Here is a 24,111-nt window from a genome sequence, read left to right on the forward strand (position 1 = left end):
AGAGCTACCCAGTTAAATTTGTTCCTGAAGAGTGTGAAGGGACTTAATACTTGTAAACTGAATCAATTAAAATGGGCAGAGGGGATCCTGTACTAAATTCTGTTGTCATATAGCTAATTTTATTATTTTATTTATTTTTTTAATGTTTTTCTATTCATTCTTGAGAGAGAGAGAGAGACAGGGCATGAGTGGGGGAGGAGCAGCACAAGAGAGGGACACAGAATCTAAAGCAGGCTCCAGGCTCTGAGCTGTCAGCACAGAGCCCAACACGGGGCTCGAACTCACAAGCCGTGAGGCCATGACCTGAGTGGAAATCGGATGCTCACTTGAACCACCCAGGCGCCCCTTAATTTGATTTTTTTTAAGCAAGACCATATTCGTCCATCCCCCTCTCTCTGTCCCCATTACTGCATGCTTTAGTTTTTTTTTTTTTCTTGTCAGCACTTTGAACTAAGAATCAGTATTGAAATTTTAACCTCCAGAACACATTGATTTTTGCCATTTGCAGATGACAAAGTTCTCTACTATATTTAATTTAGAAATGATTTCTGTGAGTGGACTTGTTTCTAATTTAACCTTGCTTTCTACAGAACACAAATTGTTTGGGTCTAGGCTGGGGTTTGGCAAACCTTTTCTTAAAGAGCCAGATAGTAAATATTTTAGGGTTTGGGGACCATATGGTTTCTGTTGTAACTACTCAATTCTGCTGTGTAGGGTGAAAGCAGTTACAGACAGTACATAAACGAATGGGCATGGCTGTGTTCCAATAAAACTTTATTTTCAAAACAGGCAGCAGGCTGGGGTTTGCTGACTCCTGTCTAGAATGTTCTTCCATTTAAGCCAGTTTCTTGGGTGGGGGTGGGGACGGGGAAGAACAGGGCAAGATGCCAGTGATATTGCGTAAGTAATTCCTGTAACTTAGGCAACTGTGGTTTGCAGAAGCCATTATTTTAAGTTACACCGTATTACCTTTATATGTGTAATCATAAACAGAAATATTTTCTTCCATCCTCCTTTCCTTCCTGCTTCCTGAGGAGAAGATCTCCTCAGATATTTCGAGTGCCCACCATGTAGCAGATGGCAGGCTAAGCACGGGGGGATAGGTGGCAGTCAGGGTGGCCCGTGCCCTCATGGAGCTACATACAGGTCAGCAGAGGTGACAGAAAGCAAACGAAGTAATTATAGATTGACGTTTGCAAGCATTGTGCTAGGGTAGAGAATACAAGGAAGAAGGGGCTTTCTTATTTAGAATGTGGGGGGAGTCCTCTCTGAGGAAGTGAGATCTGAGGTTGAGAAGGATCTAATATGCCAACAACCTGACAGGATGTGTGATAGGCACCAGAAGACAGTCATCCTCCCCTCCTTTTCCCCGAATGTCAGTAGAGACGTGGATAAACTCTCACACTTTCATAGAGAGTATTAAAAGCTTACTTTATATAATTTTTTTCTCTCCCCTTTTAACTTCCTTTTTGGGCCAGACTAAAGGCAATAAGAACAAACGAACAGTTTCTGTCTTCTGGTTAATACATGCACATACGCGGAAGAGTTGGCTACCCGAATAAGGGTTTGGACGTTGTAGCCTATTGTGTAGAGCCTCTGGGATGTGTGAGGTGTGTCACTGCGCTTGTGAGATGGAAAACTCTCCTGTTCTGCTTCATGATGGCGCTCCTGAAGAACACGCGGATGCAGTGGGGGAGTGGGGCCCTCTGCTGGCCGACTATCACTCACAGCTCCTCTCTGCCTGCTCTAGCCATTGCAGAGGGAGAGGTTTCCCAGAGGGCATGCTCCAGTGGTGTTAGGCCCTGGGGTAGTCGCAGGCTCCTGTCCTATTACAAGCTCCTTGGGTCAAGCCTTTCGGGGGAGTATTCCCGGGGGAGCTTGGCCAGCCCTAGCTCCTATGCTCTGCTGCTCTTTCTGTTCGTGTAGCACTCTGCTTGCCAGTGCTTTCTGCTCAACTGGCTTCTGACGCTTTGGTGGAAGGCAAAGAGGTTAGGTGTGGACTGAGTGAAGCTTTTGTGCTGTCACCTGCTGTCTTTGAGCCAGCTAAAGTCGCTTCATTTTACTGATAGGTAATGTTGACAGATGCCCGGAATGAATATAAATTGGGGGTGTGAGTGGTAGTATTTTGAGTCTTTGCACAGGAGGAACATGTTCTACTTGAAGTGACCATCCATGGAAACCCTGATCTAGGTTAATTCACCATTTTGGCTTGGCTGGGGGTTTTCACTTTTTGTTATTGGGGTATTTTGTTTGTTTGTTTTGTTGTCGTTTGTGTTTTTTATTTTTATTTTGTCCCAACATTTTCCTTTATAGTCCACCATTAGATATTGATCAGTTGAAGCTCATTTTAAGACTCGTTGGAACCCCAGGGGCTGATCTTTTGAAGAAAATCTCCTCAGAGTCTGTGAGTTGATGCTTTGATTGTAATTCATGATCTGCCGTGTTGGGAGCCTCTGCCGCTTCCCTCAATCTGTACTTTGACCTGGGTATGTTTGTAAGCACGTGTGCCCTTTTGTGCTGACTTCCAGGATGAAGTATAAGTGTGTGTGTATGTGTGTGTGTGTGTGTGTACACATTTGCTCACGTGCATGTGTTTCGTTCTCTGTTGGAGTACATACATAGATCATGAGAGCTGGTATTGAGCAGTCGTGTCCCAGTAAATGATTTGAGATTCTAACTCATTCCAAGAGATCAATGGAAAATTGGTCTCTGTTACCAAGCCCTGACATCATTTTCCTCAGCAGTGTCACATATACCTGAGCTCTTTTTATATTCTGGTTAGTGCTTGCTCTCAGAGCATGAGCTTCACCATGTACTAGTCTAGCTTCATCACCACGAGGATGAAGTGTGCATTGGGTGCACGCTACTGCCCTTTTCCAGAAGTTCCTGCTTTTTATTGTTTTAGAATCGACAACTCTACATCTTGTATAAGTTGTCTATTCTCAGCAGGGCCATCTCTCCACCCTGTCTCCAGACCAGTCCTAGTACTTCACATCCACTGGAGTTGGCTTGTAAATCCTTCCTCCCACAGCCTGACTTTGTAATTACAAGTCAAATAACCTGAGAAAAAGCTTTAGAGCTAATGCTTTCCTGCCTCTAAGCAGGGGTTTAGAGAGAAGCCGTGGGAATGTGACTCTGGCTTGCTTTGGCTCCGATTTCCTGCTGTTGGTCATTTTCTAGGGCCAGAGATAAGAGAGAGATCATGAAAGCTCAGCCTTTCTCCCTTTTCTCCTCTGTCTGCCGCCAGGCAGTTGACTAAAAGGGAAAAAGAGCTGTGGAGCCAAGCTCCAGTCGTGCCTTCCTGAATTCTCGTCCCAGCATTCTGACTAACGGGGTCCCTTTGCCCAATTGGACGGACTGCTGGGTAGCTGGAGGCAGGCTTGAGCAGGTGAGTTTGAATGGTTCATCGTCTCCCTTACAAAATAAAGAATATTGTCATCTGATATGTTTCTGGTACATTCCTTTAAAAGACCACAAAGTCCAGTGTATTTATCAATTTCTACTCTGAGGGATGTAAGAGACTGTGCTGGCTCTATTATTTTGTTTCATTTATTTATTTAAGAAGAAGAAGGAAAAGCACAGAAAAGCTGTGACTTGCCTGAGTCATGCACTGAGTCACTTGGCAGAGCTGAGCATAGATATCAGATGTTCTGATAACATGATCTCTAAACTTGAATCTCATGCGATTGCACACTATTTTGAAAGTCATTGTCAGAGTTACTGACCACAGTGTTAACCCAAAGGAGTGTTTTCTTTTGCTTTATGAAGTGCAGAAGCTGGATAGAATGAATCAAAGAAGATACGAGATGCTGCGTAGTGAGGATGGTGCCTTATTGTTTTAAATGCATTTGCTGAGAAAAACCGGTAATAGAGAAAACACGGGGGCAAGGGAGCGGGGTTGGGAGGAAGTTCAGTTTGTTTACTGATAGTACTAATGAGACTAAGATAGTAAATTCATTCCCTGTCTGGGAAAGGCTGTTAGCAGCTCCTGCTTAGTCGTGTCTCCCACCCCAACCATCCACCTTATAGGTGTGTGCTGTTAGTCATAAGAATTTCTAAAAGAAAAAGCATGGGTAATATAGTATTTACCTATTATTAATCCATCATTTATTGTTAAGAAAGAAACAACATCAAGTGCCCAAACTAATAATGAGATCACCTTTATCTTCGGTGAAATAGGATATATTATACATTTAAATAGCTCTAGAGTTGGGCATAATAAAATGGAGTACCAGAATATAGAACGCACTCAAATAATATTGTATTGAGTACAGGAATAAGACAGTTGTTTTTTTTTTCCTACATGGTTATGGCGAGTAAATAAAAGGGGTTTTATTTATTTATTTATTTATTTTTCAACATTTATTTATTTTTGGGACAGAGAGAGACAGAGCATGAACGGGGGAGGGGCAGAGAGAGAGGGAGACACAGAATCGGAAACAGGCTCCAGGCTCCGAGCCATCAGCCCAGAGCCCGACGCGGGGCTCGAACTCATGGACCGCGAGATCGTGACCTGGCTGAAGTCGGACGCTTAACCGACTGCGCCACCCAGGCGCCCCAAAAAAGGGGTTTTAAACTTTCAAAACGGTAGACAAGATTAATTTGATGTCAGTGATACTCCCCAAGTACCAGTTTATTTTAAAAGCACATGATGTGTAGGATACATGCTGTGTAAATAACAAAGCCAGGTGAGGAAACCTGTGTAAAGGTATTAGAAATGAAAAGAAAAATTCATTAGTGAAGGAATGTAATAAAAAAAGAAAGCCAATAGCTATTTTCATCACTCGTGAAGAATAGTGAGGTAGTGATGTCATCACTGATGTAGAAATTCAATCAATAAATAATAAGACATTGTAAGAAAATGCGATAATGGGTGGGCTGATTGAGAACAAGTTGGGATGTGCTGGGAGAAAAGGGGATAAAATGGGTCATGGTGGATGGCTGAGGAGAGAGTTTTTTGGTTAGTGACCCAACACCTATAGTAATCAGTGAAAGAGCAAAAAAAATCTCATACTAAAAATGCAAAAGCCCTTTCACTGACTCACATTTTTCTCTAGAAATCTATTCTTCCTAACCCCCTGACAGGAAGGGGGTATAAGAACCTATTTGACTAAAGGAAACAAAGACAGAAAACGCACAGGCCAAGTGTTGTTCACAAGAAAGACCAGAGAGGTGGCAGGATTTTAAGATTTTAAAACCCAACTGGTGTTCCACTATTGCAGGGGGGGGGGGGGGTTTACTTAGCGGGCCCCCTGTGGTTACATTTCTTGGCATGCAAAGTAACGTTCGTTATGTAACTTGCTTAAAGGTAAATCTAAACTTTGTTGAGAGAAAGTTAAAACGACTTCATGCCACCTTTTGAATCTGCTGGCCTGTCTTTGGGCCGGTGTGAAATAGAATGTGACAGGCAGGGTGGAGCGTGTGGCCCCAGCCCTCTCCTGATGGCCAGCCTTACACACGTCATCCGACCCCTAGGGCATTGGAGCTACTGAAGGGAGCCACAAAGAAATGTAATTACTTGACCAGGGTGCTCACTGAAGATGCCACGCCAGCCGCAGCGGGGAACGAAAGGTTTAAGAAGAAAGGGAATACAAGACCATTTTTATTGAATTGTGTTGATTTTCAAAATCCCATCACTTCTCCTTTAATAGGAACACATGATAAACTGGCAGTTCTTACAGCACTTTGGAGGCGGGGGAATTGTGTTAAAGCTGATGGGACAGCACGAAGAGGAAAGTTTGGAGTGCCGCTTACATACGCGCGCGTACCTACAGAAGACCTCATGGTTCGGTCCCGGCAGACTGTTTTGTAGGCTCCCTCCCGGCTGTTTATGAAGTGGAGTCAGCCTGTCCACCTGTTAGAGACTTGTGGAGGAAATCACTGAGGCTTGCTAGAACACCATCAGTGGCCTGTGACTTCTGTTCCGTCCTTGCCATTGGCTTCTAACTTTCCCCCGTGTCTCCTGTTTCTTCCTGTGTGTTTGTGTGTTTGTGATAACACACAAACTGTGTGTTTGTGGCATGTTATAAATGTACCACGACTAATGTCTTTGAAACTTGGCATTGCTTATCAGCTCACACACCCGGCCATGTCTTAAGATTGGAGGGGTGGTGCCTTGGAGAGTCACCAGAACCTGTGCCACAAAAATTTAACCTCTTCCTTGAATGGATATATTGAAAGTTTTATTTTCTCCAGAGCCAAATCAAAATTTTCTGAATCCTCTCCATTTACCCCCCCCCCCCCCCCCCCCCCCCCCATCCCCAAGCAAACAGGTTTGGGCCATCCTGTTGAAAACAGTTCTCTGGCTGGCATCCTGGATCACAGGGCAGTCTCTTTCCAGGGAGCCTAAAATATTTCATGTTAAAGATGATGCTAAAATGAAAGAAAAGCAATTTTTCTTATCTGCATGGCCAGTCACTGGCTGCATGCCTAATAACTCTCATGCCATTCATAGAAGTGTGCCTTAACATACAGCCTTGGGCTCTGGCCTGGGGTGGGGGTGGGGGGAATGAGTGGGTGGGTTTTTCCTTTGTTTTGGGGTGGCTTTTTTGGCCTTCTTAAAAACTTGAGTTGAAAGTTATTTTTTTGCACTGTATGTTTAACAATGCCCTTGACTAGGCATCTAAGATATTAACCAGCTTCAGCAGATTATGCGTCTGACGGGGACCCCCCCTGCTTATCTCATTAACAGGATGCCAAGCCATGAGGTGAGAACAAACAGACTGTATAGGGATATCCAATTCAGAAGGCCACATTTCATTTTATTGCCACTGTATAATCAACACAGTTTTTAATGTCACTGAGTGCTTTTGCATGTGCCTTGAAGGCTACTGATGACTGCCCGTGTGCTGTTGCAAGATGTTGACATTTGGGATAAAATGTCATCCAATCCTATGGATTGAGAATATAACTTACAGGCTTGTAAATAGAAAATGATATTACTTCTATATTTGGGTTTTATGAATTTAGTGCTTAAGAGACTGTTGTGTGTTCCTAGTTAGGGTATGTTACCATCTGATGGCTTTAGGCTGGAAGTGTATTTAACTGAGGACCATTAGGATGGTCTACTCGTCAATTTTTTATAATGAGCAAAAGAGTATTATTCCTTTAAAATACAAAAAATCAGTAAAATATCCAACACTAATAAGTACTGTATTTAAAAGAAAATATGTAAATAATATGGAATAAATATGAACACTGATACAGCATAAGGTGTCTTCTGGACCAGTTCTTACTACTTAATCTAATGCTAGCTTTCTTATCAGAGGTGATTGGGGCACTTCTTTCTAAGGCGCCTTTAATGCTTTTGGGAGCCAGGTTGGCATCCAGAGGCCCTTCCCAGCAGCTTTGTTTCTATTTCAGCTATATTTCAGTCTTGAAATTTACCTTTTTTTAAAAAATCTTATTAGAGGGATGACTGTTCCCTGCATGAGACAGACAGGTCTCTCTTGCCTCTGTTTTCCCTTCATCCTTTTATCTTTACGCTCAAGTAGGAAGGGATTACAGCCATGTGGACAGTCGAGTTCTTTTCAAATCGGACTCAACGGCTTTTCAAAGCGGACTTCTACTTGCGCCACATACAATGACTAAGAAGGTGAAGTTACCCTAGCAACCAGAACTTTTTCTAAGGTTGTGTGTGCGTGTACATTTTTACACACATACAGCGTACACACATACGTTTAGTGTTGAGCCTTGTTAAAACAGGAATTTTAAGGAAGTGGTTAAGATAAAAGAAATTTTATCTCAGATGGACTGATAGTGAGTGGGGTTTACTTTTTGAAACAGGGATGTCCATAGACATAGTTTAATACCTAATCTCTGAAGTACACATTTATGAGTTACATTTGTATTTATATGATTATTCTCAAGACCAGTTTTTGGCTTGCCTTGGTAGAGCTATCAGTCCTGAATAATATTTGGTGCCTTAAGTTCCTTAGGGTGAAATTCAGAACTTGTGAAGTTGAAACACCCTTAGTGAATGAGAGCAAACTTTCTAAAGGCAACGGTGTTGGCAGTTAATGTCTATTGAGCCATCACTCTGAACCAAGCACTGTGCTGAGGAAGTGCTGGCTTATTATCTCTAATCCTCACTGCAGCCTGGTGAGGTCAGCATTGTTAATCTCATTTTACAGAAGAGGAACTCAAGACTTAAAGAGAGTAAGTGACTTACCCAAAGTGATAAACTCAAGATAGAAACTCAAGCCTGTTCCACCGTAGGGACCAAACTAATAACAACTATATTGGTAATATAAATGTTTGTGTCAGAATTTTAGTTTGAAGCTCTTTCATAAACTTTTATCGTACTTGAGTATCACAGTGACTGTATGTTACAGGCAAGCCAAATACTAATATCTAATACTAATATTTTGCAGATGAGGTCACTGATTGTTAGCTGAGGACTAGCCCCAAAAGATGTACCTTCTAAGTGGTAGGGGAAAGATTTCTGCACAAGCCGTGTAACTTATAACCCACTATTGTTTGTTACTCTTAATAATTAGTGTTTTTTAAATGTGTTCAAGACTCTTAGAATAATATACTAGGCTTATGTTTACTTTCTTGTTACCAAGATTACTTTGTTAGCAAGGTTTAACATGAATATCCTTTTTATGTACCAAGAGTACCTACTGAGATCAGCACCATCAGAAGACTGCTAGTCCTAGACTTTCCTTAGGAGTACCAATCCCTGTGCTAATTTTAGCTTTCTAGGAAGGCTGTTTCAGAAAGGGGAGCTTCTTAGATCTCCTGGCCTCTTTTTTTTTTTTTTTTTTAAACTTCTGATCCTTTGATCAGAAAGCTATTAAAAGGGAACTTAATTGGTTAGCATTCTCATTCACTTGAAATGTAACTGTGAGAGATAACCAGAATAACAAAGGTGATGATCATACATAAGGCAGTAAAAGAGAAGTCTTTAACTGAATATCAGAGACAGTCATAAATACCGAAGCTAGCAGATTTTGTCAGTTAACACTTGTTCCTTGGCAGGACTGAGACTCCGGGAGCAGTAACATTATTGAACAAAGCCATTTTGAAAACCTTTTATTTTTACAGGCAAGAAACTACATTCAGTCTTTGACCCAGATGCCGAAAATGAACTTTGCAAATGTATTTATTGGTGCCAATCCCTTGGGTAAGTTGATCATATCCTCATCTCAAGGATATTGACTTGTTTATGACATAAATTGGGGATCTGAAGAAGAGTTTTTCCTTTTGATTAAATAGGGTACCACTGGGGCACCTGGGTGGCTCCATCAGCTAAGCATCCAACTTCAGCTCAAGTCATGATCTCACGGTTTGTGAATTCAAGCCCCACATCGGGCTCTGGGCTGACAGTGTAGAGCTTGCTTTGGATCGTCTGTCTCCCTCTCTCTCTGCCCCTCCCCTACTTGTGTGTGTGTGCACACGCTCTCTCAAAAATAAATAAAACATTAAAAAAAAAAAAAGGGGGGGGAGTTGCTTTATTCCTTAAAGCTAGGGCTAATAGATGCTTTGGTTGGCCTCTAAAAGTGTCATTGCCTGAGCCTCTAATTCCCTGATTCAAGGACTGTGCAGTGGACAGTGCTTTTTAACGGCAGACACAGAAAAATCAGATCAGGGCCTTCCTATGACAGGGAGGGGGCAATGCTATGATAATAGTATAATCAACCTTCTCTCTTTTCTGAAGATTGTGTTGTGTGTGTTATATGTCACATGTTATATGTGCAAGGCTGTGGGATGTTTTGGAATCTCTCAGTGGGTCCTCCCTCTCCTTATGGGTCCCAGCAGCTGCACTTCCCATTTAGTTTTATCCTCCGAGGGCTGATAATCACGACTCCCTCTTCAGGTTGTAGTGAAGGCTGAGTGGCTTTACCGTTTTAAGTACTTCTTCCATAGTGATTGTTGCGAGTGATTTCAGTGTTACTGTGATAATTCTTACAATAGCAGAGATGCTTACCTTTTTTGAAAAGTTGGGCAGTTCTGGGTGAGCCTGTGTCAGCCTTGGAGATCGTAAGCGTGCCAGACCTCAGCTGGGCCACTCTCACATCCAAAAATGAGTCCACAGACTCATCAGGGGTATACAGAATTCTGTGCGGTCGGTTGAGGTTTGCATCTGCCCTGGTACGCTCCCGTTGGCTTTGTATGATTTATTTGAGCTGTAGTATCCAGTTCAAGGATCTGTGAGAAGCTCTCTTTGAGTCGCAAATACGCTAGGATGTTGGGAAATCATGTTGTATGCTGGTAGCTTTCTTGTCTGTCATTCTGTTCTGAATGTATTTTCATCCTATCAGTTCATGTTTCAGACCTGGCAGTGCTCACTGTTTGACTTCCTCTTAGCCAACTCAAAGAGACTTGTTAACTCACTTTTCTAGAGAAGGGGGGAGGTATGTGTGTGTCCCAGCAGTTTATTTAGGTCACATCCATCCTTCTCTGGAATCATGAATTTAAATATTCTCAAAAGAACTGGATACCACCTAGCAATACAGACTGCAAATGAGTTGAATGGAGGCTTTGGGCCATCTGGTGTTCAGCACTGCACTTGTCAGGATTTAAACATGCCTCATAGCTCACTGCCAAACAGTGATGTCATACAAAGAGTTTCTTCTTGCAGACAGAACATGTTGTTACTGACCATGAACTTGTGCCCAGCATATTAACTGAGCAGGAGTACACCAACGATGTAAATAGTGACAGCTGTATTTTGTCAGTCACTGGCATCATGTTTAACTGGCATTCTCAAAACATGAATTAAAGCTTAAATTGCCCTTTGATGTGGTGTGTATATTTGTATCTGTCAAGATCTTAGAGGAATCTTTTTCTTGCCCCAACCTTATTCCTCATCAAGGTATTGGTTATTAGGACCTGGTACTTTTCACCCTAGGAAACCCAGTCAAATGCAGTGCGTGACCCTTAACTGGATCTTGGTTTGAACAAACTACGTATAAAAGACAACTTTAGGATAATTGGAGAAATGTTAACATAAGCTGGATTTTAGATGATATTTGAGAATTATCTGTTTGTCAGATATGATCGTTTTGTGACTATATAGAAAGATGTCTTTATGCTGAAATATTTAGGGGTAAAGTACCATGCCTATCATTTTATTTTAAAATGGTCCAGCAGAAAACACAGTTAAGTAGATAGATAATGTTTTCTTGTTTTTTTAAAAAACTTTTTAAAATGTTTATTTATTTTTGAGAGAGAGAAAGAGAGCTTGAACAGGGGAGGGGCAGAGTGAGAGGGAGACACAGAATCCAAAGCAGGCTCCAGGCTCTGAGCTGTCAGCACCGAGCCTGACGCGGGGCTCGAACTCACAGACTGCAAGATTATGATCTGAGCTGAAGTCGGATGCTTAACCGACTGAGTCACCCAGGCGCCCCTAGATTATCTTAATTGTTGGATATGGGTGGTGGTGGGCATATGAGTATTCACTGTACTATTGTTTTGTACACTGAAATTTTTCATAGTGAAAATTTTATTTCCTTTATCCAAATACCATGTCTCGCCCACACACCCATGTAAAACCCTCAATTTGTTCATTGTTTGAAGATCTGTTTAATGGATACTCATTGCCTTATGTCAGTAAATAAACAGTGCAAGCAGACAAAAAAATAAAAAAACAAAAATCAGGCTGCTTACCTTTTCCTGATTACTTTGGTTATAGGCTTTCATTTTGACACAGTTTGACTACAGTGGTAGCAGTTTGACATTGGCGTTCCACAAAAGCTTGTTCAAACAGAATCTCAGTTATTTTTAAAAATCGCTCTTTAGTAATGTATTCTTAAAAAGCACGATACACACACACACACACACACACACACACACACACACACACGAAGAAGAGGGATAATGTATCCTAGAGCAGACATTTGGGAGGAGAATTATTTTGTTTATTATGAAGAGTCAAAATTGTGTGTTTGCTTAATAAAGCATAATTTTTTGCTACCATGTTAAAAACTCTTTTTTTTTCTGTCCAATCCATGTACTGATAGCGGTGGACTTGCTGGAGAAGATGCTTGTACTGGACTCAGACAAGAGAATCACAGCGGCCCAAGCACTTGCACACGCCTACTTTGCCCAGTACCATGATCCTGATGATGAACCAGTGGCTGATCCTTATGATCAGTCCTTTGAAAGCAGGGACCTCCTTATAGATGAATGGAAGAGTAAGTCATAAGAGCAGGATTAACATCTAGTGTGAGGACTTAGATTTAAAAATCTTTCTTAGGTGAGCCACTAACCAAAAGCTGTGGGAAAATAGAATTTCTGGTTATAACCGACTTGTTAAAACTTGTCACTAGTGTCTTTGATGCAGAACGAGTATGTTTCCCTGATGGCAACTGTCTGTTGTAGATGATACTCTCTGGACCTTTGAGGTGCTTCTGTCTGGTCTGATTTTGCACACAACCCCTCACATCTGTATAGAGCTTTGAGGTTCTCAGAATCTGCATTTACAACATCTCTCTAAGTAGGGAATAAGGTATTTTTATAGTTTTACAGTTGATAGAACTATAGAATTATAGTTTTACAATTGATGGAGAGTTTTTATCTTGTCTGTTACCTTAGACCTAGTTAGGGACACAGCCAGAAATGGAGCCTATGTCTCCTCTATGTCCAATCTCAAAGTCTTTCCATAAAACACACATTCAGAACTCCAGTTAAATCCCCAAGCCAAAATTACCTGTTGCTGTAGCTTGCAAGAATGCTCTGTTATTCCTGCTCCAGAGAACTTTAAAGAGGAGACACTGAGGAATAAAGCATAGAAGTAAAAATAGTTCTTTCACGTGTATCACTGAACTGCCGTGTAATCACACGTTCCATTAGGATAGCGCACATAAGCAATGAGGCGGTTCTTTGAAGTCACCCATCAAACCATTAGCCTGCACGGGGAGGAAGGATCTCGAACTTAGAAGCTTCGAGTGCTTGCCAGCAAAGAGAATCATCTGAACCCTCACATCCTACTTTTCCTTCCCAATTTCCAGGCCTGACCTACGATGAAGTCGTCAGCTTTGTGCCCCCACCCCTTGACCAAGAAGAGATGGAATCCTGAGCACCTGGTTTCTGTTTTGTTGATCCCACTTCACTGTGAGGGGAAGGCCTTTTCATGGGAACTCTCCAAATATCATTCAAGTGCCTCTTGTTGCAAAGATTTCCTCCATGGTGGAAGGGGTGTGTGTGTGCGTGCGTGTGTGTGTGTGTGTGTGCGCGTGTGTGTGCGTGTGTGTGTGTGTGTGCGCTCCTGTGCGTGTGCATGTGTGTGTCTGTCTCTGTGGGGGGTGGGGGGTGGGGGGTAAGAGAATATGAGCAAACTATGATCACAGTGACTTCATGTGGGGTTCCAGAAGCTCTGTGGCAGCCACTGCTTGCTCTTTGTGAGAGTCAGCTCAGGCAGGCGAGAGCTGCCCTCTGGTTAGGGTTTGTCAAATGCAAAGTAAAAAATATTAAACGTCCCAGATCCCAGCCATGCTTTTGCCATTTTGGCCTCTCCTGTGGCCCCGCCTTGCGGTGGGGGGTAGACGTGCCTGCATCCCACAGTGGCACAGAGAAGGGGCTCACACTTTCTGGCTGCTTCAGAAGCCGTCCCTCAGTGACACACGCAGCCGAAAAGGACCAACTGGCTTCTGTGCGCTAGTCTGTGATTGACTTTGCTTAATATGAGTCTCAGAACTCAGCAGGTATGTCTGAAACTGTAAATATGCTTGTGCCTTAAAAGGAGAGAAGAAAGTGTAGGCAGTTCGAGAGCGCGGCAGATGAACATTCTGAGCCAGGCAAGTAGTCAGGTTGTTGGACGGCCACTCGTGAACCCAAAGTAACCAGGGAGCCCCTGGAGGCATCGTGTGTGCATGTGCGAGCATGCGTGTGTGTGTGTGTGTGCTTCTCTCCCCCTCACCCCCCCCCAGGTGTTGCCCTCTCTCTGCTCGCCCCCGACCTTCAGTGCCAAGGTCTCACGCATATCGGCCCCAGCAGGCAGAAGCCGGTTCTTGCTGTCAGTGTACTTCCTGTGTGCTCTTTATTCCCAGCAGAGTGATGATGTGTTTTGCACGTCTTGCTATTTGAGCATGCACAGCTGCTTGTCTGTTCTCTTCGGGAGGCCCTGGTGCCTGGCAGGTTTGCCGGTGAAGACTTCTTGGGTAGTTCAGAGCCCACGTCACCTCGGCCGATGCCACGGGCAGGTGACATCCTCTCTCCAGTCCCAGTGCTATTTTGTGTTGAACACAATTGATACTCTAGGTGCTTTTGATGTGAAAACTATGAAGAAATGGAACAGATGGGTGGATAGCATTTTCACTCTTGCCGTCTGGTTTTTGACAAACTATTTATAGGGAACCGTCACGGGAAAGATCAGGGCTCTTCCCGGGAATATCTCAGACTTTGAAAAACAAATTGTTCTCTTCACTCCCAATAGCCAATGCTAAGAAATGCTGAAAATCAAAGTGAAAAATAAAAACTCATGAGGCCAGAAACTCCTTTCGCTATCTTTGTCTAAACGTGGTTATTAGAGAAGTAACGAGGTGTCTTTTCCACCCGTCTTTGGGAGAGGGTCTTCTTGGCAGCTTTACATTGAAATCTTGGTCTTGGTTTGGGGAGAAAAAGATTTTGTTTCAGAATTTTGTATATTGCAGGAATCCTTTGAGAATGTGATTCCATTTGATGGGGAGAAAGGGCAAATTATTCTAATATTTTGTATTTTCAACTTCATAAAGATGAAATATCCTCAGGGGTAGAGAAGAGTTGCTTCCTTAATTTTCTGAATTTCAGGCATCTTGTGCCCCCTAAGGGCCCACGTATTTAAACCTTTTGTGAAATAAGAAAGCGTAAAGCCACTTCCACTGTTGGTGGTGCGACAAAATCTTGTATTTGGGACAAGGTGTATCCATTTCTGTATCGCAGTGCCGTGGCGCATGCCCTCCGGAGGGACGGGGAGCTCCCCTGAGTCAGCTGTGGAGCGAGAAGGAAGGAGGCAGGCTGATGGGTGACCGCACCTCACCTGAGATTCTCCCCCTCTTTAAAGAAAAATGGACACAAAGGCCTCATCTCCTTTATGTGCAGTTCAAATCCTCACAATCCACAACAAGATGAATTTTATCGGCCGTGTCTGATTGTAAATGCTAGTGTGATTTCCTGAAGAAATACTGCTCTGAGTATTTTTCATAAAGGTCTTTGCACATGTGATTGTGTATGTGTTAGGAGTCTGAATATGCTCCAGGAGCCTGGACTCGGCCGGAGCCTTGGAACAGCTCGTTGGTTTCTGAGCATCAGGCTCCCATCTCCTGATTTCTCTGAACAGAAAGCAAAAGAGAGAATGAGGGAAACTGCTATTGTATTTGTATTCATGAACTTGGCTGTAATCAGTTATGCCGTATAGGATGTCATACAATACCACTGGTTAAAATAAAGCCTATTTTTCAAATTTAGTGAGTTTCTCAAGTTTCTTATATTTTTATGTTGATTGCATTTTATTTAGTGCACAATATGGCATCATATCGATGTTCTTTCCATTGTGGCCTGGCGTACGTGTCTGATAGATCTTAATATTACTCCTGAAATTTAGAAAACACTTACAGAGGTCCTTAGTTGTCCACTTTATGGTGAAGCAGATCTGAGTCACTGATGGGACAGATAGAGCAAATCGCAAATAAGGTATAACACAGCAGGCTCTGTATTACTACACTTGGGTGTCAGAGTAGCCCAGGACAGGGGTCCGCAAAGTATGACCCCAGAGCCAGATCCAGTCTACCGCCTGTCTCTGTATAGCCCACTAAAAATGGTTTTTACATTTTTAAGTGGTTGGGATCAAAAGAACAGTATTTTTGTAGCGTGTGAAAAATAATATAAGATTCAAATTTCAATGTCTGTAAGTAACATTTTATCAGAACACAGTCACACATTTACGTATTTTCTATGGCTGCTTTTGTGCTGCAGTGACAAAGTCGAGTCGTTGCAGCAGAGGCCATACAGCTTACAGAGTCTAAACAATTCACTCTCTGGCCCTTTACAGAAAAAGTTTGCTGACCCCTGGCCTAGGACTTCAGTCTCCTCATGTGTAAAATGAAGTTTGTTTAAGTAGTTGTTTGGGTTCTTTTCAGCTTTGACATTCTATCTGTAGAAAGTATATTTTCATTTGGAAATTGCCAGAGAGAAGGTTGCATGTGTACCTATACACGTATATTGTTTATAGATTTTTAAGCAATCTGTTTTATGACTCATTTATCTTATGACCCCTGACAGTATTCCTCAAAACAAGTGACTTGCACCACAGGATTAAAGGTCCGCGAGGTCTCGCGGCTGTTTTCAGGGCCTGTGTCCGTGTGCTTCCTTTCTCAGTGGCCGAGGAATGCTGACAGGTGTCCCAGGCTGGATTGTCGAGGCCCAGCCTGCGAGGATATCGAGAGCCTGCGGCCGGGTGTTCTGTCCTGCGGCGTGTGGTCCCAGGCTGGCAGCTGGGAATAATGGCAGAAGGCAAACTGAGCACAGACTCTTTGTTTCATCCTATCCTCATCCGCTTCTTAAGAGGGTAAAAGGAAAGGGACCCAGTTGTCACACGTGATATATACGCCCCTGCAAGGATCAGACAGTTGCAGGAAATATTTTGCCTTCGCATACCAGGCACGAGTGCTGTGACTCAGCCTTCCTCCTAGGCTTCTGAGTGGGTGCTGCCTGGTGGCTCAAGAGAATGGACACCAGAGAGAGCTCCCTAAAGTGAACCCACTGAAAATGAGGACCAGAATCTCCTAGTACGTGGTGGGGATTGGAGGACAGAGGAAGTCTGTTTGGGACGATCATGAAAACGGAGCAGAACTGTAAAAGCATATTCATAATTTCAGATAGGCTTTTGTCATGAACAAAGAACAAAATGTTTCTCACGTGACACCGTCTTTAACAGCCTGCGGTATCCTTCCCATTTTGATTTTTTGCAGCGCAGAGGGGGAATTTGGGCAAGAATATTTGAGGCTTCCTCAGTTTTCCTAAAGACCTCAATCTTTTGATACATTGTTCTTTTCTCTAAGTCTCTCTTGGTGATCACTTTATTACTTTTCCCTTTTTGTTGGCTGGTCGGAGTCCGCCAGATCCACATTTTTGAGATCTAAGCAGTTTTCAAGCGTTATTTATCAAGTTTATCAAATCTACCATTTTTGCAAGGTTTACTTGCTGCAGTTAATCTGCCTCATATTTGTGTCATTGGTCATATGCGTACAACGTAATTAGAGACTAACAGAAGACTAGAATGGGTAGGATAGACATTCTGGGTTCAGAGGCTTATGAAGCAAAAAGGGATAAATTTTCTAAGTAGTCCGTTAACTAGTTGAATGTGCTTGTGTGATGACCTTCACTTCTCTGTACGATCTGATAGCTACGAGGACTTAGCTACCAAAAATGCAAATGAAGACCTTTTTAATAATACAGATATGTCTCAACATATGCTTTGGACTTAACACACTTCTCACAAGTGCACGAATGAAGAAATAAAAGGTCACTCGGGGTCTTGTTCTTTGCGATAGCAAAATATTGACATTTCTGCCAATGAGAACTTGAATAACATGGCCATCTTACAGTGGAAAACCATATATGGAGACGGGTACATGTGCAGGATATATTAGGAGCGAGAGAAGGTAAGTGGCAAACAGAAGAAAGATGTGTGTGTGTGTGTGTGTGTGTGTGTGTGTGTGTGTGTGTGAGACCCGGAGATCCATCCCCCAATTTCAGTTTTGCCAGGGTCAGAGCCCAACTTTCCAAGACAGGAGAACACAGGGTGGAAAGGGGCTGCACCCAGCTGTGGGGCCTCTTGACAAGCATAACACCACCACTCCTGTGTAGCCGGATTCTGCCCCCAGCTGAGAGCCCTGGGTAGTTTCTTCCCTAGTGTATTGGGGGGATCTGAAGCAGGATTTTTCAGTTTTTGACACTATTGGCATCCGGGGTCACATTGTTACTTGTCGAGGCAGACCTGCGCGCTGTAGGTTGTCAAGCAGCATCCCTGACTTCTGCTCACATCATGACAGTCGCATGCATACTCCCTTCTCTCCCAGTTATGACAGCCAGAAATGTCTCCAGACATTGCCAAATGTCCGCTGGTGCGAAATCATCCCTGGTTAAGAACCACTGGTCTAACGCTGAGACACCTCGGGAACCTGACTGGCTAAGTCAGTAGATCATGTGGCTCTTTGATCTGGGGCTGTGAGTCAAAGCCCCACATTGGGCTTGGAGCTTGCTTTATTTTTTTTTTAATGTTTTATTTATTTTTGAGAGAGAGAGAGAGAGAGAGTATAAGCGGGGGAGGGGCAGAGAGAGAGGGAGACACAATGTGAAGCAGGCTCCAGGCTCTGAGCTGTCAGCACAGGGCTCAACGCGGGGCTCGAACTCACGAACTGTGAGATCATGACCTGAGCTGAAGTTGGACACTTAGCCGACTGAGCCACCCAGGCGCCCCATACTTGGAGCTTACTTTAAAACAAAACAAACGGGCGCCTGGGTGGCGCAGTCGGTTGGGCGTCCGACTTCAGCCAGGTCACGATCTCGCGGTCCGTGAGTTCGAGCCCCGCGTCGGGCTCTGGGCTGATGGCTCAGAGCCTGGAGCCTGTTTCCGATTCTGTGTCTCCCTCTCTCTCTGCCCCTCCCCCGTTCATGCTCTGTCTCTCTCTGTCCCAAAAATAAATAAACGTTGAAAAAAAATTTTTTTAAACAAAACAAACAAAAATAAATAATAATAAAGCTGGGACACCTCTAGTCTTGCAGAATAACAAAGAGCCTTTCCTTTTTTCTTTCTTTATTTTTGAGAGAGAGAGAGAGAGAATGAGCAGAGGAGGGGCAGAGAGAGGGAGAGGGAGGATCCGAAATGGGCTCCGTGCTGACAGCAGAGAGCCCAATGTGGGGCTCCAACCCATGAACCGTGAGATCACAACCTGAGCCAAAGTCGGACACTTAACTGACTCAGCCACCCAGGCGCCCCACAAAGACCCTTTTCTTGAAGAAATAATTGAAGATTAACACCTACTAACCTATTCTCAATGTAGGAAAGGGCTTTTTAAAAACTGGAGTAGATCTTTTTTGGAGAAAAGGATAGTTCAGAAGAAGGTAGGCTTGATACTGGATTAAGGCTATTCCATTTCTCAAAAAAAGAAAAAGGAAGTGGGTGTCGAGTGGATACAATTATTCTTTGTTCAGAAGCTTTTGGGCCATTGCCACAGCGCCAGAAAATGTATTAGTTAAACTGGGGTACGACTGCAAGATTTTCTTAGGCAGGTGTGGGTCACAGTGGAAAGCAATACTGGGTTTTGAAGCCATAAATCTCAGGTTCAAATCCTGACTCAAGCTTTTGTCAGGTATGTGATGCTGGGATAATAGCTTTTAGTTTTCAGGTGACTGAAGATTTGTAAATGAACAAAATAACAAACCTCTGTGCCCAGTATGCTGTGGACACTCAAGATACTGGTTAGTTTGCATCTCTCTTGAACTGACTTTGGGCACTGAGGCTGTTCTATTAGAGTGAGTGTGGGAGTGTCCTCCCCACAGTGTGAGCTTTTCTTTTTTTTTTTTATGTTTATTTTATTTTTGAGGGGGAGGGGTGAGGGGCAGAGAGAGAGGAGACACAGAATCCAAAGCAGGCTCCAGGTTCTGAGCTGTGAGCACAGAGCCCGACGTGGGGCTTGAACCCACGAACCGCGAGATCATGACCTGAGCAGAAGTCAGTGCTTAACTGACCGAGCCATCCGGGCGCCCCTGCAGTGTGAGCTTCTGAAGCCACCTGGGAGGAGAGCTCCCTGGACGAGATAGTCCAGGGCCTAGCTCCAGGGAAGTTTCTGGAAAACTATTATTGAGGCCAGGGGCTGTGGCCTGAGTACCCATCGCCAGCAGGACACTGTTGTACTGCAAAACTTCTTGATCAGTTCAGTTGGGAGAATGTGCTTCATGTAGAAGTCATTAAGCAATGAAGTAAGGAAGTAACCTTAAGTCCAATTTTGCAATGAAGAAAATATATATACACCACCACATTTTGAGTGTCGTTTGACGGTGGGCACAAAGAAGATGTAAAACTACAGGGCCAACCTGGCCCCTTCGCAAAAAACAGTGGTTCTCAAGTCTTTATCAGATCCAACATGCTTAACTAATATCTTGAGACATTCTTCTTATGATCCTGAAGTGAAATTCATAGACAACGCGCGCACACACACACACACACACACACACACACACGATTTCAAAGCAGATAGAATGATCTGATATAAATGATGGATACAGAAAAAAGATACACTTCAATACGCTAATGCTCAAGCATAACCACATAAGAGACATACTGAAGCAGGGGCACCTGGGTTGGCTCAGTCAGTGAAGATTCTGACTTAGGCTCATGTCATGATCTCACGGCTCATGAGTTCAAGCCCTGTGTCGGGCTCTGGGCTGACAGCTCAGGGCCTGGAGCCTGCTTCGGATTCTGTGTCTCCCTTTCTCTCGAACCCTCCCCTGCTCACGCCCTGTCTCTCTCTCTCCAAAAATAAAATAAAAATTTTAAAAAGAAAATAAATAAATAAATAAATAAATACATAAATACATAAAAGGCATACGGAAGCAGTTAGGTACTTGCTCCTAAACCTAGAATCGTGTTGAATGTGACCACTGTGTCGTGTTGTCTTGGCAACTCAAATGCCATGATGGACTGCTGTCGGTCATGTGACTTTCTGAAATTGGGGGACAACTGTTGGTAAAATTTCAAATGAAACAAGTATAATCTTTTTTCATATACTCAGTTGTGATCCTGGAAATTTTAAGTACATACACAAAAAACCACCAAACAGAAAAACCAACGAGCCTGTGTTTTACACATAAAGTCAAGTTACAGCCTAGGCTCAGGTAGCCCTAAATAGATTTTTCCACCCCTGTGAATGTCCGGCAGGATGTATTTTGTCATATGAAGCAATTCTCGTTGAGAATCTCACCCTGCATGATGCCTCCTGTGCGCTACGTATCAGAAAGCTCTGGTCATTGCAACAACCAAAAATGACTGCAACGGCTTCCAAAGGTCACCCTTTGAGAACCGGCTGACATAGAAATGACTCAAGGGCTGTAGAGCCTTAAGCAGCGAAACCTTGTCGATGATCTGACTTCCTCTTCTCCCCTGTCGGTTCCCCGCCTTCCCTGCTAAAAAGCAGTTACCGACCCCTCCTGTATGCTAAGCAATTGATATCCTTACTTGTATAGTCTCTCCAAGTAATGTCTCAGAGCCTCATCCCGAGTCACGTGGCTGCTGACGCTGGATTCAAAAATCAAAAATCGCCATTGAAGGACCCCCAGCCTCCACAGTTTTGCAGCATTGACATTAGACACACCCCTCCTGGTTCCCGAAAGAAAATCAAAACTGTATTCCTTCTGCATAGTTTCCCTAAGGACTTGCTGGCTGAAAAGAGGAGAGGAGTGAAAAGGACACCAGTGTCCACGGCAGCCACAGCCAGGCACTTGGTGCCTCACCTCACTCAGGGCACCCTGAGCATCTCCCAGGCCCCAGTCCCCTCTCCCTTGCCTTCTTGCTCACCTGCGATAGAAAGGTACCTCCAGCGCTCGGGAGAGAAGTGGGTCCGAGGACGAGCTGCATGCAGCTACCTGTGCCCCCCTTCAGTGCCTCTGTCCCCAGCTGTCACTTCTCCCTCCCTCGCTAAAGCGGTACTCTTCGTAGAATGCCACCATGTGTTTTAGCCTTGTCTCCTCTGGTCTTTGTGCATGGCGTTCCCTCTGTGTAGAACCCCCTGCCTCGTTCTTCACTCCTCCAGGCTGGCTACCCATAACCACTCCCTCTGCAAACCTTCCCTGGCCATCCCCCAGCTTGGATTAGCGGTCCCTTCTGGGTGCCACTTGTGTGTGTCTGCATTGATCTGTGGTGGCCCTGGCCATGTTTTGTCACATTGTTTTGTCATGGCCTGATGTTTGTATCACCCGCTCGAGAGCAAAAACCTGCAAAGGTCAAGGACACAGGCTCTGGAAACAGTCTGCGTGGGTCCGAGGCCCAGCCCCTCTATCTCCAAGTGGTACGATCTTGAGTAAATTACTTCATCTTTCGAAACCTACCTCAGAGGGTTGTGGTGAGGATAAAATGAGTTAAGGCACGTTAAATGCTCAATGGCATACATTAAACGCTCAATAAATGTTAGTTCGGGGCTGTACGTCCTCAAGGGCACAAGCCATCTTATTTGCGACTGTGTCCCATCACCTAGAATGGTGCCTGACACACAACAGGCGGCCGATCTTTATTGACTGAGTCACTGAATGACTATCATCTTTTAATCGCTTGCAAATCACCTTGCCCTCTGCTTCCTGTTTGTATAATCAACAGTCTTTCCGAGCAAAGACCATCAAAAGAAAGATACTAAATATGCACAGATTACCTGCCCTAAGAAACGGTGCGGTGTGGAAGTTTCCAGCTCAGGAACGGACAAGTTTCAGGATAAATGGACTCTTGATTCTCTTGGCTGCATCTTGCTGTATGACCCGAGTCGGAGGCACCGCGGTTTAATGAATTGGAACGAGAATCAAAAGATGATTGAAGGTGGCTGATGGCCATGATCCAGAAACTTCCTACTGTTTCCCCATCCATCTGCCACCTTCAAATGAAAATATCAGGGAGAAAGAAGGGAAAGTTGGAAGTCATTGTGGTATCTCGCACCCTCATTCAATTTCACAGACATCTGTTGGGTCAGGCACTGGGAACACGAGAAAGACTAAAAGTCACAGTCGTGCCCTCTTGGAGGTAACATACTAATGCGGAAGAAGACAGTCGCTGGCGACGCCAGTACCACTCCCCTGGCACCCCAAGAACAGCACGTCTGAGGGCTCATTGCTGGTGGCCGTTTCTGGGCCGGGTGCACCTCTTGCTCCCCCTCCCGGGCGCGCGGCCGACGCCGTGCGACTTTCTCATGGGAGTCCTAGGCCTGTGTGTCCCCGACCTGGTCAGCGGGCTCCACCTGGCGGGCGGGGCTGCCGATGCAGTCATCTGTTTCCGGCTGTGAGGTGTAAAGCCAGCATCCGCTGCCGTGACACGAGGACCCGTTTCCCCTCGGCCGTGGCTCGGGTATGACACAGGCCATGGGCCCCGTACCGAAAACCCACACCCGCAGCTCTGTCCAGTGCCAGAGGCAGTGACTACCTGGTAATGACTGCTGACAGATGCTTGCGGTGAGGCGTGTTCCCATCTGGAGGCTGTTCTGCCGCTGACGAGTCCCACCCGCTCCCCAGTTAGGAAATACCCCAGCGCGCGTGCGCGCGGGCGCGCGCGGGGCCTCTCCCCAGCCTCCAGTCACGTGACCCCTCCAGCCGTTTCCTACTTGCACCAAGCACACCAGTCGCACACGACTTTTTCTAACTACCACTATTCTTTTGTGACCATGAAACCTGTTTCCCTGTTGACCATTTTTTGTTTTTTTTTTTCCGTTTATTTATTTTTTTTTATTTATGAGGGTGGGGGAGTGTGTGAGCACGAGAGGGACGAAGAGAGAATCCCAGGCAGGCTCCGCGCTGGCACCGAGGAGCCCGACGCGGGGCTCAGTCCCACGAACCGTGTCAGATCATGACCTGAGCCGAAATCAGCAGTCGGACGCTTAACCGCCTGAGCCGCCCAGGTGCCCCTGTTGACAAAAATTTAAATGCAGCTACCTAGCGCCCATTATCCCACTTCCCAGAAATAAGAGCTGTTGACAGGGTGGTTTCACCTCTAGAAGATTTTCTAAATCTGTAAAAACACATTCTACAGAGGTGATGCATGTCAGTCAGTCATCTGTGTCAGTAAATGGTGTCGAGACAACTGGACAGTTACTTTCCTCCATTAGCTGTAATCACTTCCAGACAAACCAAAGATCTGAATGGAGAAGGGCTTTCGAAGCATGTCACAAACCCCAGAAATCATAAAGGAAAAGGCTAATGCATTCGACTACACCAAGGCTGTAAGTAAAACTTGCACATGTTGGAAGAAGTTTGGCAGGACTTAACAAGGGTAGAAGCTGCATATATACCTTATAACTCCGCATCTGCTTCTAGGTCATTGTTCTGGAGAAACTTCCCCACTGGGCTCAAGGAAATGATTACGGGGGCCTCTTCACTCAGCATTATGTGTAATAGAAAAGAACAGACAAACGGGGGGGGGCGCCTGGCTGGCTC

At 44.5% G+C, this 24,111-nt stretch overlaps 1 protein-coding gene and 1 long non-coding RNA gene across 7 annotated transcripts in view; one reads left to right on the forward strand and one right to left on the reverse strand.

The window, feature by feature from the left end:
* Nucleotides 1-15,389, forward strand: part of MAPK14 (mitogen-activated protein kinase 14) — a 76,928-nt gene extending 61,539 nt beyond the window's left edge. The window contains exons 9-12 of one of the 6 annotated variants that reach the window (XM_040473319.1): nt 6,628-6,707; nt 9,049-9,127; nt 11,967-12,140; nt 12,957-15,389. In XM_040473319.1, coding sequence (XP_040329253.1) covers nt 6,628-6,707; nt 9,049-9,127; nt 11,967-12,140; nt 12,957-13,024 — 401 coding nt within the window. In that variant the 3' untranslated portion in view covers nt 13,025-15,389. Of the gene's footprint in view, nt 1-2,324; nt 2,405-3,247; nt 3,856-5,651; nt 6,495-6,627; nt 6,708-9,048; nt 9,128-11,966; nt 12,141-12,956 lie in introns of those variants that run through there. The other 5 variants (XM_040473318.1, XR_005789692.1, XM_040473322.1 and 2 more) reach the window with 5 other exon arrangements.
* A 5,379-nt stretch (nt 15,390-20,768) lies between these two features.
* Nucleotides 20,769-23,237, reverse strand: LOC121029088 (uncharacterized). The gene is made up of 3 exons (XR_005789573.1): nt 23,105-23,237; nt 22,347-22,562; nt 20,769-21,364 (listed from the first exon to the last, which is right to left on the reverse strand). It is a non-coding gene; the product is annotated as an uncharacterized LOC121029088 (long non-coding RNA).
* Between the last annotated feature and the right edge of the window lie 874 nt (nt 23,238-24,111).

This window comes from Herpailurus yagouaroundi, unplaced genomic scaffold (assembly GCF_014898765.1).
Source record: "Herpailurus yagouaroundi ecotype Mexico unplaced genomic scaffold, PumYag 139, whole genome shotgun sequence".
Taxonomy (NCBI): domain Eukaryota; kingdom Metazoa; phylum Chordata; class Mammalia; order Carnivora; family Felidae; genus Herpailurus; species Herpailurus yagouaroundi.